At 41.3% G+C, this 15771-nt stretch overlaps 1 protein-coding gene across 1 annotated transcript in view; it reads right to left on the reverse strand.

Annotated features, from left to right (window-relative positions):
- The window catches only part of LOC143363801 (uncharacterized), a 95936-nt gene extending 94511 nt beyond the window's left edge, over positions 1-1425 (reverse strand). Inside the window, exons 1-2 of the mRNA XM_076804335.1 lie at positions 421-1425; positions 60-300 (exon numbers count right to left, since the gene is read on the reverse strand). Coding sequence (XP_076660450.1) covers positions 60-300; positions 421-1425 — 1246 coding nt within the window. The remainder of the gene's footprint in view (positions 1-59; positions 301-420) is intronic.
- Between the last annotated feature and the right edge of the window lie 14346 nt (positions 1426-15771).

The raw sequence follows: 15771 nt of genomic DNA on the forward strand, positions 1-15771 counted from the left end.
CAATAAGGAAGTGTATGGGAGCTTGTGTGAAACATCGAGATGCTGAGAAAGTCAAGAACTGCACCCGGGTTTCGGGCTGTCGGCACGTTCTTCTCTTTTTTGAAACTGTGGTCTCGAATCTTTGTGCAATATGGTGTTGTGTGGTAAATTGCAAACTCTACATTTACTAGCATTGCACTGTTCAGCCGTGTGTCCTGGAGCTAAACAATTGAGGCAATGCTTCGCGTTTTTTACTGCTTCTATCCGTTTGTCGACATTCATTTTATCGAAGTGTTTACACTGAAATGTCTTATGATTTCCCTTTTCACAGATTGCACAAGTCGATAGCCGTGTTGTGATTGTCGCGAAGGTCTGTCGTCGATTAAATTTAGGGGACGATGGCGGAGAATATCGGGTTCGAGTTCCCTGATTTTGATGTACCCGATTAGCTGTCTGAAGCCTTGTTACGGGTCTGCTGGGAACATTTCCTTTCGGAGACTGAGGCACCGGTTCGTCCTCTCTCGATTGATGCGATGCGATATGTAGATATTTAAAAACGTCTAGTAATTTTGGCATTTCTGTGTCTGAAAGAGTATGTTCCCAGTTTTTGCGCGTGTCCCTTCCCATACGGGTTACTAAAATACTGATGAGGAGGTCATTCGCGATATCCTCCCAAGTCCGTCCTAACGCTTGAAGGGATCTGATGTGCAGTTGCATATAGTTTACCAAATCTCGGATTGCTTCCGACGAATCGTTTGACATGCTTGGGGTATCCCTCAATAAAGCCGCGTGTCGCAAAACTAATGCGCGTTTGTTATCATAAATCTCCACTAAATGATTCCACGCGATTTCGTAATTCTCGTCGCAAATAGTGAAAGCGCTGATCGCGGTTTCAGCCTTGTCTGTTAATGAGAGTTTTAAGTAATTTAATTTTTGAATGTTACTCAGTCCGGACTGAGAATGGATCATCGTCAAGAAAGCATCCTTGAAGGTGATCCATTTCTCCATTCGGCCATTGAATTTTGGTAAATCTATTTTTGGTAATTTTACATTCATCTGTGCGGCCTTCGGATATGTTTGACTTTCGTTTGTATTTTCATTATTCGATTGTTTGTCCGGAATGACTTTGAATAAAGCTTGAACTTCTAACGCGGCCGAAAGAACGTCGTCATATTGGTCGATTATTTCCTCGCGCTGTGTTTCTATTTTATCGTAGTCATTTGTCAGGAGAGCTAATTCATCCTGGTTCTGGTTAAATTTATCAAATAATGTACGTAGGCGAATGATTTTTTCATTGAGCTTTAGTTGCTCTCGTGTGGTATTTTGAAATTTCTTTACATAGTTGCTCAGTGATGTCATCTGAGCCTTGAAGTAACAACTTTTTTGGGAAATCGCGCGTATTAATTGCCTTTCGGTCTGCTCCTTTTCCGAATTTGCAGATGCCATTGTTCAAAACCGAATTCGGGATCAGGAAAATCGAGTAAATAGAAGGAAGGAAATTGGTAATTCAACAAACGAGTCTACCTTTGGCTGAATTAGTCTTCGTAGTCGTCAACGGCCGAATAGGTGCAGGAGACGTCTGGATCCGCAGTATACTGGAGGTTCCGCTTCCTGGTTGTTTTTCCTGGATGTGGTTTTCGGGTGTAGTAGCCAACACCAAACCTTTGGTTGATGTATTCGTCTCTGGTCCGTATGCTGCCAAAGACGTCTGGTCCCAAGGTGTGTTTGCAGCTTCACTTTGCACTTGTCACAGTATGAAGCACGTGACTTAATGTCTTTTAAGTTCTTCACTAGTACCGCACTCCGAAATAGTCACTGGATCCGGCTCGAAGGACCAAAATGTTTTTTCGTGTATAAAAAATGTCTTTATTTTCAAAACTTAACACTTAACAATATGTTGCCTGCTGAATTAACGTTGGGCAACTAATTTACAGAGCCAGTGATCTGGAGCGGTACAATATTTGAGTATTTTTAAATGGGTTTCGAGACAATTCTCCGAATGATGAGATTGTTCTCTCCGAATGGTGAGATTGTTGTCTCCGAATGATGAGACAGTTCTGACTGTTCGCGAATTGAGACTGTTCTCAGAGTGTTTAGCAGTTCTCTCCGAGTAGTGAAATGGTTCTGCTTTTCTGTCCCGGGGTCCGTTCGCTGGTCACCTCGGTGGTGTCAAGAAAAGTTCCTAATTTGGGGGTAAAGTCTTTCCTATTCGCTGGTTGACTTGAGGGAGAAGAATCTTCCGGGACAGCCCTCACCGGTGGAGGAGGAAGTCTCCACCCACAAGTCAAACCAGGAAAATTGCTGTAACGAATAACAGGACCCCGGAACAGCCCGAGTAAATAGCCTAAGTGGCTCGCGAACGAATTTATGACCCCTTAGCTTGGGTCCGGTGACGAAGGCTAAGGACACGCGTACATGTGGCTCAAGAGGGGTTGCGCTCTTAGCCTGGTCGACGCTCGTGCGGGCTATAAGGCTCGCTTTGTCCGAATCCGGGACCTCCGGTACATTGCGGGTGGTACGCGGAGCGAGGGTTTCCCGGATTGACTTTATGGCCACTTTCCAATGCCATCAGCTAAAAAACCCTCGAGTGGCGCATGGCCACTCGAGCATTAGCATTCTTCTAATTTTCGAAGGACGGCTTGAAATCGGAGAAGGGCTTTATTTATGGCTTTCAGCTTTCTTACTTGTAGCTGTTGCCTCGCGACGATTTACTATATGCTGAAAAACTCGGTGGGAACGAACACTATCCTATCCTCTATCCTATCCTATGCTCTAACCTATCCTATCCTCTATCCTATCCTCTCCTCTATCCTATCCTATCCTCTATCCTATCCTATCCTCTATCCTATCGTATCCTCTATCCTATCCTATCTTCTATCCTATCCTATGCTCTATCCTATCAAATCCCCTATCCTATCCTCTATCCTATCCTTTCCTGTAACCTATCCAATCCTCTATCCTATCCTATCATCTATCCTCAAGTCTATCCTTTCCTGTATCCTATCCGATCCTCTATCCTACCCTATCCTCTATCCTATCCTATGCTCTATCCTATCCTATTCTCTATCCTATCATATCCTCTATCCTATCCTCTCCTCTATCCTATCCTATCCTCTATCCTATCCTATCCTATCCTCTATACTATCCTATCCTCTATCCTATCGTATCCTCTATCCTATCCTATCTTCTATCCTATCCTATCCTCTATCCTATCCTATCCTGTATCCTATCCAATCCTCTATCCTATCCTATCATCTATCCTCAAGTCTATCCTTTCCTGTATCCTATCCAATCCTCTATCCTACCCTATCCTCTATCCTATCCTATCGTCTATCCTATCCTCTATCCTATCATATCCTCTATCCTATCCTATCCGATATCCTATCCTATCCTCTATCCTATCCTATCCTCTATCCTATCCTATCCTCTATCCTATCCTATCCTCTATCCTATCCTATCCTCTATCCTATCCTATCCTCTATCCTATCCTATCCTCTATCCTATCCTATCCTCTATCCTATCCTATCCTCTATCCTATCCTATCCTCTATCCTATCCTATCCTCTATCGTATCCTATCCTCTATCCTATCCTATCCTCTATCCTATCCTATCCTCTATCCTATTCTATTCTCTATCCTATACTATCCTATATCCTATCCTATCCACTTTCGTATCCTCTATGCTATCCTATCCTCTATCCTATCCTATCCTCTATCCTATCCTATCCTCTATCCTATCCTATGCTCTATCCTATCCTGCCCCCTATCCTATCCTATTCTCTATCCTATACTATCCTATATCCTATCCAATCCACTATCGTATCCTCTATCCTATCCTATCCTCTATCCTATCCTATCCTCTATCCTATCCCGCCCCCTATCCTATCCTATTCTCTATTCTATACTATCCTATATCCTATCCAATCCACTATCGTATCCTCTATCCTATCCTATCCTCTATCCTATCCTGCCTCTATCCTATCCTATCCTCTATCCGATCCTATCCTCTATCCTATCCTATCCTCTATCCTATCCTATCCTCTATCCTATCCTATCCTCTCCTCTATCCTATCCTATCCTCTATCCTATCCAATCCCCTATCCTATACTATCCACTAACCTATCCCATCCTCTATCCTATCCTATCCACTATCCTATCCTATCCTCTATCCTATCCTATCCTCTATCCTATCCTATCCTATCCTCTATCCTATCCTATCCTCTATCCTATCCTATCCTCTATCCTATCCTATCCTCTATCCTATCCTATCCTCTATCGTATCCTATCCTCTATCCTATCCTATCCTCTATCCTATCCTATGCTCTAAAATATCCTATCCTCTATCCTATCCTCTCCTCTATCCTATCCTATCCTCTATCCTATCCAATCCCCCATCCTATCCTCTATCCTATAATATCCTCTATCCTATCCTATCCTCTATCCTATCCAATCCCCTATCCTATACTATCCACTAACCTATCCCATCCTCTATCCTATCCTATCCACTATCCTATCCTCTATCCTATCGTATCCTCGATCCTATCTCATCCTCTATCGTATCCTATCCTCTATCCTATCCTATCCTATATCCTTTAATATTCTCTATCCTATCCCATCGCCTATTCTAACCTCTATCCTATCCTATCCTCTATCCTATCCTCGGTCCTATCCTCTATCCTATCCTATCCTAAATGCTATCCTCTATCATATCCAATCCTCTATCCTATCCTATCCCATCCTCTATCCTATCCTATCGTCTATCCTATAATATCTTCTATCCTATCCAATCCTCTATCCTATCCTCTATCCTATCCAATCCTCTACCCTATCCTCTATCCTATCCTATCCTCTATCCTATCCTATCCTCTATCCTATCCTATCCTCTATCCTATCCTATCCTCTATCCTATCCAATCCTCTATCCTATCCTCTATCCTATCCTATCCTCTATCCTATCCTATCCTCTATCCTATCCTATCCTCTATCCTATCCTATCCTCTATCCTATCCTATCCTGTATCCTATCCAATCCTCTATCCTATCCTATCATCTATCCTCAAGTCTATCCTTTCCTGTATCCTGTCCAATCCGCTATCCTATCCTATCCAATCCCCTATCCTATGCTCTATCCTATCCTACCCTCTATAATATCGTATACTCTATCCTATCCTATCCTCTATCCTATCCTATCCTCTATCCTATCCTCTCCTCTATCCTATCCTATCCTCTATCCTATCCTATCCTCTATCCTATCCTATCCTCTATACTATCCTATCCTCTATCCTATCGTATCCTCTATCCTATCATATCTTCTATCCTATCCTATCCTCTATCCTATCCTATCCTGTATCCTATCCAATCCTCTATCCTATCCTATCATCTATCCTCAAGTCTATCCTTTCCTGTATCCTATCCAATCCTCTATCCTACCCTATCCTCTATCCTATCCTATCGTCTATCCTATCCTCTATCCTATCATATCCTCTATCCTATCCTATCCGATATCCTATCCTATCCTCTATCCTATCCTATCCTCTATCCTATCCTATCCTCTATCCTATCCTATCCTCTATCCTATCCTATCCTCTATCCTATCCTATCCTCTATCCTATCCTATCCTCTATCCTATCCTATCCTCTATCCTATCCTATCCTCTATCCTATCCTATCCTCTATCCTATCCTATCCTCTATCCTATCCTATCCTCTATCCTATCCTATCCTCTATCCTATCCTATCCTCTATCCTATCCTATCCTCTATCCTATTCTATTCTCTATCCTATACTATCCTATATCCTATCCTATCCACTTTCGTATCCTCTATGCTATCCTATCCTCTATCCTATCCTATCCTCTATCCTAACCTATCCTCTATCCTATCCTATGCTCTATCCTATCCTGCCCCCTATCCTATCCTATTCTCTATCCTATACTATCCTATATCCTATCCAATCCACTATCGTATCCTCTATCCTATCCTATCCTCTATCCTATCCTATCCTCTATCCTATCCCGCCCCCTATCCTATCCTATTCTCTATTCTATACTATCCTATATCCTATCCAATCCACTATCGTATCCTCTATCCTATCCTATCCTCTATCCTATCCTGCCTCTATCCTATCCTATCCTCTATCCGATCCTATCCTCTATCCTATCCTATCCTCTATCCTATCCTATCCTCTATCCTATCCTATCCTCTCCTCTATCCTATCCTATCCTCTATCCTATCCAATCCCCTATCCTATACTATCCACTAACCTATCCCATCCTCTATCCTATCCTATCCACTATCCTATCCTATCCTCTATCCTATCCTATCCTCTATCCTATCCTATCCTATCCTCTATCCTATCCTATCCTCTATCCTATCCTATCCTCTATCCTATCCTATCCTCTATCCTATCCTATCCTCTATCCTATCCTATGCTCTAAAATATCCTATCCTCTATCCTATCCTCTCCTCTATCCTATCCTATCCTCTATCCTATCCAATCCCCCATCCTATCCTCTATCCTATAATATCCTCTATCCTATCCTATCCTCTATCCTATCCAATCCCCTATCCTATACTATCCACTAACCTATCCCATCCTCTATCCTATCCTATCCACTATCCTATCCTCTATCCTATCGTATCCTCGATCCTATCTCATCCTCTATCGTATCCTATCCTCTATCCTATCCAATCCCCCATCCTATCCTCTATCCTATAATATCCTCTATCCTATCCTATCCTCTATCCTATCCAATCCCCTATCCTATACTATCCACTAACCTATCCCATCCTCTATCCTATCCTATCCACTATCCTATCCTCTATCCTATCGTATCCTCGATCCTATCTCATCCTCTATCGTATCCTATCCTCTATCCTATCCTATCCTATATCCTTTAATATTCTCTATCCTATCCCATCGCCTATTCTAACCTCTATCCTATCCTATCCTCTATCCTATCCTCGGTCCTATCCTCTATCCTATCCTATCCTAAATGCTATCCTCTATCATATCCAATCCTCTATCCTATCCTATCCCATCCTCTATCCTATAATATCTTCTATCCTATCCAATCCTCTATCCTATCCTCTATCCTATCCAATCCTCTATCCTATCCTCTATCCTATCCAATCCTCTATCCTATCCAATCCTCTATCCTATCCTCTATCCTATCCTATCCTGTATCCTATCCTATCCTCTATCCTATCCTATCCTCTATCCTATCCTATCCTCTATCCTATCCTATCCTCTATCCTATCCTATCCTCTATCCTATCCTATCCTCTATCCTATCCTCTATCCTCTATCCTCTATCCTATCCTATCCTCTATCCTATCCTATCCTCTATCCTATCCTATCTTCTATCTTATCCTATGCTCTATCCTATCCTATCGTCTATCCTATCCTCTATCCTATCCTATCCTCTATCCTATCCTATCCTCTATCCTATCCTATCCTCTATCCTATCCTATCCTCTATCCTATCCTATCCTCTATCCTATCCTATCCTCTATCCTATCCTATCCTCTATCCTATCCTATCCTCTATGCTATCCTATCCTCTATCCTATCCTATCCTCTATCCTATCCTATCCTCTATCCTATCCTATCCTCTATCCTATCCTCTATCCTCTATCCTCTATCCTCTATCCTATCCTATCCTCTATCCTATCCTATCCTCTATCCTATCCTATCTTCTATCCTATCCTATGCTATATCCTATCCTATCGTCTATCCTATCCTCTATCCTATCCTATCCTCTATCCTATCCTATCCTCTATCCTATCCCGCCCCCTATCCTATCCTATTCTCTATTCTATACTATCCTATATCCTATCCAATCCACTATCGTATCCTCTATCCTATCCTATCCTCTATCCTATCCTATCCTCTATCCTATCCTATCCTCTATCCTATCCCATCCTATATCCTATAATAACCTCTATCCTATCCAGCCTCTATCCTATCCTATCCTCTATCCTATCCTATCCTCTATCCGATCCTCTCCTCTATCCTATCATATCCTCTATCCTATCCTATCCTCTATCCTATCCTATCCTCTATCCTATCCAATCCTCTATCCTATCCTATCCTCTATCCTATCCTATCCTCTATCCTATCCCATCCTATATCCTATAATAACCTCTATCCTATCCTATCCTCTATCCTATCCAATCCCACATCCTATCCTCTATCCTATAATATCCTCTATCGTATCCTATCCTCTATCCTATCCAATCCCCTATCCTATACTATCCACTAACCTATCCCATCCTCTATCCTATCCTATCCACTATCCTATCCTCTATCCTATCGTATCCTCGATCCTATCTCATCCTCTATCGTATCCTATCCTCTATCCTATCCTATCCTATATCCTTTAATATTCTCTATCCTATCCCATCGCCTATTCTAACCTCTATCCTATCCTATCCTCTATCCTATCCTCGGTCCTATCCTCTATCCTATCCTATCCTAAATGCTATCCTCTATCATATCCAATCCTCTATCCTATCCTATCCCATCCTCTATCCTATAATATCTTCTATCCTATCCAATCCTCTATCCTATCCTCTATCCTATCCAATCCTCTATCCTATCCTCTATCCTATCCAATCCTCTATCCTATCCAATCCTCTATCCTATCCTCTATCCTATCCTATCCTGTATCCTATCCAATCCTCTATCCTATCCAATCCTCTATCCTATCCTCTATCCTATCCTATCCTGTATCCTATCCTATCCTCTATCCTATCCTATCCTCTATCCTATCCTATCCTCTATCCTATCCTATCCTCTATCCTATCCTATCCTCTATCCTATCCTATCCTCTATCCTATCCTCTATCCTCTATCCTCTATCCTATCCTCTATCCTATCCTATCCGCTATCCTATACTATCCTCTATCCTATCCTATCCTCTATCCTATCCTATCCTCTATCCTATCCTATCCTCTATCCTATCCTATCCTCTATCCTATCCTACCCTCTATCCTATCCCATCCTCTATCCTATCCTATCCTCTATCCTGTCCTATCCTCTATCCTATCCTATCCTCTATCCTATCCTATCCTCTATCCTATCCTATCCTCTATCCTATCCTATCCTCTATCCTATCCTATCCTCTATCCTATCCTATCCTCTATCCTCTATCCAATCCTCTATCCTATCCTATCCTCTATCCTATCCTATCCAATCCCCTATCCTATGCTCTATCCTATCCTACCCTCTATAATATCGTATACTCTATCATATCCTATCCTCTTATCCTATAATATCATCTATCCTTCCTATTCTCTATCCTAAATTATTCTCTATCCTCTCCTATCCTCTATCCTCTATCCTATCCTATCCTCTATCCTATCCTATCCTCTATCCTATCCTAACCTCTATCCTATCCTATCCTCTATCCTATCCTATCCTCTATCCTATCCTATCCTCTATCCTATCCTATCCTCTATCCTATCCCTTTGCTCTATCCTATCCTATCCTCTATCCTATCCTATCCTCTATCCTATCCTATCCTGTATTCTATCCTATCCTCTATCCTATCCTATGCTCTATCCTATCCCATCCTCTATCCTATCCTCTCCTCTATCCTATCCTATCCTCTATCCTATCCTATCCTCTATCCTATCCTATCCTCTATCCTATCCTATCCTCTATCCTATCGTATCCTCTATCCTATCCTATCTTCTATCCTATCCTATCCTCTATCCTATCAAATCCCCTATCCTATCCTCTATCCTATCCTATCCTGTATCCTATCCAATCCTCTATCCTATCCTATCATCTATCCTCAAGTCTATCCTTTCCTGTATCCTGTCCAATCCGCTATCCTATCCTATCCAATCCCCTATCCTATGCTCTATCCTATAATATCATCTATCCGTTCCTATTCTCTATCCTATCCTCTATCCAATCCTCTATCCTATCCTATCCTCTATCCTATCCTATCCTCTACCCTATCCTATCCTCTATCCTATCCTATCTTCTATCCTATCCTATCCTCTATCCTATCCTATCTTCTATCCTACCCTATCATCTATCCTATCAAATCCCCTATCCTATCCTCTATCCTATCGTATCCTCTATCCTATCCTATCTTCTATCCTATCCTATCCTCTATCCTATCTTCTATCCTATCCTATCCTCTATCCTATCAAATCCCCTATCCTATCCTCTATCCAATCCTATCCTCTATCCTATCCTATCCCTTATCCTATCCTATCCTCTATTATATCCTATCGTCTATCCGATCCTCTATCCTATCCTATCCTCTATCCTATCAAATCCCCAGTCGTATCCTCTATCCTATCCTATCCTGTATCCTATCCAATCCTCTATCCTATCCTATCATCTATCCTCAAGTCTATCCTTTCCTGTATCCTATCCAATCCGCTATCCTACCCTATCCCCTATCTTATCCTATCCAATCCCCTATCCTATGCTCTATCCTATCCTATCCTGTATCCTATCCTATCCTCTATCCTATCCTATCCTCTATCCTATCCTATCTTCTATCCTATCCTATCTTCTATCCTATCCTATCCTCTATCCTATCAAATCCATTATCCTATCCTCTATCCTATCCTGTATCCTATCCAATACTCAATCCTATCCTATCATCTATCCTCTATCCTATCCAATCCTCTATCCTATCCATTCCTCTATGCTATCATATCCTCTATCCTATAATATCCTCTATCCTATCCTATCCTCTATCCAATCCTGTATCCTATCCTATCCTCTATCCTATCCTATCCTCTATCCTATCCTATCTTCTATCCTACCCTATCATCTATCCTATCAAATCCCCTATCCTATCCTCTATCCTATTGTATCCTCTATCCTATCCTATATTCTGTCCTATCCTATCCTCTATCCTATCAAATCCCCTATCCTATCCTCTATCCTATCCTATCCTATCATCTATCCTCAAGTCTATCCTTTCCTGTATCCTATCCAATCCTCTATCCTATCCTATCCTCTATCCTATCGTATCCTCTATCCTATCCTATCCACTATCCTATCCTATACTCTATCCTTTCCTATCCTCTATCCTATCCTATCTTCTATCCTATCCTATCCTCTATCCTATCCTATCCTCTATCCTATAATATCCTCTATCCTATCCTATCCTCTATCCAATCCTCTATCCTATCCTATCCTCTATCCTATCCTATCCTCTATCCTATCCTATCTTCTGTCCTATCCTATCCTCTATCCTATCAAATCCCCTATCCTATCGTATCCTGTATCCTATCCAATCCTCTATCCTACCCTATCATCTATCCTCAATCCTATCCTTTGCTGTATCCTATCCAATCCTCTATCCTATCCTGTCCTCTATCCTATAATATCCTCTATCCTATCTTATCCTCTATCCTATCCTATCCTCTATCCAATCCTCTATCCTATCCTATGCTCTATCCTATCCTATCCTCTATCCTATCCTATCCTCTATCCTATCCTATCCTCTATCCTATCCTATCTTCTATCCTACCCTGTCATCTATCCTATCCTCTATCCAATCCTCTATCCTATCCTATCCTCTATCCTATCCTATCCTCTATCCTATCGTATCCTCTATCCTATCCTATCTTCTATCCTATCCTATCCTCTATCCTATCCTATCTTCAATCCTACCCTATCATCTATCCTATCAAATCCCCTATCCTATCCTCTATCCTATCGTATCCTCTATCCTATCCTATCCTCTATCCTATCCTATCCTCTATCCTATCCTATCCTCTATCCTATCCTATCCTCTATCCTATCCTATCCTCTATCCTATCCTATCCTCTATCCTATCCTATGCTCTAACCTATCCTATCCTCTATCCTATCCTCTCCTCTATCCTATCCTATCCTCTATCCTATCCTATCCTCTATCCTATCGTATCCTCTATCCTATCCTATCTTCTATCCTATCCTATGCTCTATCCTATCAAATCCCCTATCCTATCCTCTATCCTATACTATCCTCTATCCTATCCTATCCTCTATCCTATCCTATCCTCTATCCTATCCTAACCTCTATCCTATCCTATCCTCTATCCTATCCTATCCTCTATCCTATCCTATCCTCTATCCTATCCTATCCTCTACCCTATCCTATCCTCTATCCTATCCTATGCTCTATCCTATCCTATCCTCTATCCTATCCTATCCTCTATCCTATCCTATCCTCTATTCTATCCTATCCTCTATCCTATCCTATGCTCTATCCTATCCTATCCTCTATCCTATCAAATCCCCTATCCTATCCTCTATCCTATCCTATCCTGTATCCTATCCAATCCTCTATCCTATCCTATCATCTATCCTCAAGTCTATCCTTTCCTGTATCCTGTCCAATCCGCTATCCTATCCTATCCAATCCCCTATCCTATGCTCTATCCTATAATATCATCTATCCGTTCCTATTCTCTATCCTATCCTCTATCCAATCCTCTATCCTATCCTATCCTCTATCCTATCCTATCCTCTATCCTATCCTATCCTCTATCCTATCCTATCTTCTATCCTATCCTATCCTCTATCCTATCCTATCTTCTATCCTACCCTATCATCAATCCTATCAAATCCCCTATCCTATCCTCTATCCTATCGTATCCTCTATCCTATCCTATCTTCTATCCTATCCTATCCTCTATCCTATCTTCTATCCTATCCTATCCTCTATCCTATCAAATCCCCTATCCTATCCTCTATCCAATCCTATCCTCTATCCTATCCTATCCCTTATCCTATCCTATCCTCTATCCTATCCTATCCTCTATCCTATCAAATCCCCAGTCGTATCCTCTATCCTATCCTATCCTGTATCCTATCCAATCCTCTATCCTATCCTATCATCTATCCTCAAGTCTATCCTTTCCTGTATCCTATCCAATCCGCTATCCTACCCTATCCCCTATCCTATCCTATCCAATCACCTATCCTATGCTCTATCCTATCCTATCCTGTATCCTATCCTATCCTCTATCCTATCCTATCCTCTATTCTATCCTATCTTCTATCCTATCCTATCTTCTATCCTATCCTATCCTCTATCCTATCCTATCCTGTATCCTATCCAATCCTCAATCCTATCCTATCATCTATCCTTCCCTATCATCTATCCTATCAAATCCCCTATCCTATCCTCTATCCTATTGTATCCTCTATCCTATCCTATATTCTATCCTATCCTATCCTCTATCCTATCAAATCCCCTATCCTATCCTCTATCCTATCCTATCCTGTATCCTATCCAATCCTCTATCCTATCCTATCATCTATCCTCAAGTCTATCCTTTCCTGTATCCTATCCAATCCTCTATCCTATCCTATCCTCTATCCTATCGTATCCTCTATCCTATCCTATCTTCTATCCTATCCTATCCTCTATCCTATCAAATCCCCTATCCTATCCTCTATCCTATCCTATCCTCTATCCTATCCTAACCTCTATCCTATTCTATCCTCTATCCTATCCTATCCTCTATCCTATCCGATCCTCTATCCTATCCTATCCTCTATCCTATCCTATCCTCTATCCTATCCTATCCTCTATCCTATCCTCTATCCTATCCTATCCTCTATCCGATCCTATCCTCTATCCTATCCTATCCTCTATCCTATCCTATCCTCTATCCTCTATCCTATCCTATCCTCTATCCTATCCTCTATCCTATCCTATCCTCTATACTATTCTATCCTCTATCCTATCCTATCCTCTATCCTATCCTGCCTCTATCCTATCCTATCCTCTATCCAATCCTCTATCCTATCCTATCCTCTATCCTATCCTATCCTCTATCCTATCCTATCTTCTGTCCTATCCTATCCTCTATCCTATCAAATCCCCTATCCTATCCTATCCTGTATCCTATCCAATCCTCTATCCTACCCTATCATCTATCCTCAATCCTATCCTTTGCTGTATCCTATCCAATCCTCTATCCTATCCTGTCCTCTATCCTATAATATCCTCTATCCTATCTTATCCTCTATCCTATCCTATCCTCTATCCAATCCTCTATCCTATCCTATCCTCTATCCTATCCTATCCTCTATCCTATCCTATCTTCTATCCTACCCTGTCATCTATCCTATCCTCTATCCCATCCTATCCTCTATCCTATCCAATCCTCTATCCTATCCTATCCTCTATCCTATCGTATCCTCTATCCTATCGTATCCTCTATCCTATCCTATCTTCTATCCTATCCTATCCTCTATCCTATAATATCCTCTATCCTATCCTATCCTCTATCCAATCCTCTATCCTATCCTATCCTCTATCCTATCCTATCCTCTATCCTATCCTATCCTCTATCCTATCCTATCCTCTATCCTATCCTATCCTCTATCCTATCCTATCTTCTATCCTACCCTATCATCTATCCTATCATATCCCCTATCCTATCCTCTATCCTATCGTATCCTCTATCCTATCCTATCTTCTATCCTATCCTATCCTCTATCCTATCAAATCCCCTATCCTATCCTCTATCCTATCCTATCCTGTATCATACCCAATCCTCTATCCTATCCTATCATCTATCCTCAAGTCTATCCTTTCCTGTATCCTATCCAATCCTCTATCCTATCCTATCCTCTATCCTATCGTAACCTCTATCATATCCTATCTTCTATCCTATCCTATCCTCTATCCTATCAAATCCCCTATCCTGTCCTCTATCCTATCCTATCCTCTATCCTATCCTATCCTCTATCCTATCCTATCCTCTATCCTATCCTATCCTCTATCCTATCCTATCCTCTATCCTATCCTATCCTCTATCCTATCCTATCCTCTATCCTATCCTATCCTGTATCCTATCCAATCCTCAATCCTATCCTATCATCTATCCTCTATCCTATCCAATCCTCTATCCTATCCATTCCTCTATCCTATCATATCCTCTATCCTATAATATCCTCTATCCTATCCTATCCTCTATCCAATCCTCTATCCTATCCTATCCTCTATCCTATCCTATCCTCTATCCTATCGTATCCTCTATCCTATCCTATCTTCTATCCTATCCTATCCTCTATCCTATCAAATCCCCTATCCTATCCTCTATCCTATCCTATCCTGTATCCTATCCAATCCTCTATCCTATCCTTTCATCTATCCTCAAAACTATCCGTTCCTGGATCCTATCCAATCCTCTATCCTATCCTATCCTCTATCCTATCCTATCCTCTATCCTATCCTATCCTCTATCCTATCCTATCCTCTATGCTATCCTATCCTCTATCCTATCCTATCCTCTATCCTATCCTATGCTCTATCCTATCCTATCGTCTATCCTATCCTCTATCCTATCCTCTCCTCTATCCTATCCTATCCTCTATTCTATCCTATCCTCTATCATATCCTGTCCTCCATCCTATCCTATCCTCTATCCTATCCTATCCTCTATCCTATCCTATCCACTATCCTATCCTATCTTCTATCCTATCCTATCCTCTATCCTATCAAATCCCCTATCCTATCCTCTATCCTATCCTATCTTGTATCCTATCCAATCCTCTATCCTATCAAATCCCCTATCCTATCCTCTATCCTATCGTCTCCTCTATCCTATCCTATCCTCTATCCTATCCTATCCTCTATCCTATCCTATCCTCTATCCTATCCTATCGTCTATCCTATCCTATCCTCTATCCTCTAACCTATCCTATCCTCTATCCTATCCTATCCTCTATCCTATCCTATCCTCTATCCTATCCTATCCTCTATCCTATCCTATCCTCTATCCTATCTTATCCTCTATCCTATCCTATCCTCTATCCTACCCTA

This window comes from Halictus rubicundus, unplaced genomic scaffold, assembly GCF_050948215.1.
Source record: "Halictus rubicundus isolate RS-2024b unplaced genomic scaffold, iyHalRubi1_principal scaffold0133, whole genome shotgun sequence".
NCBI lineage: Eukaryota > Metazoa > Arthropoda > Insecta > Hymenoptera > Halictidae > Halictus > Halictus rubicundus.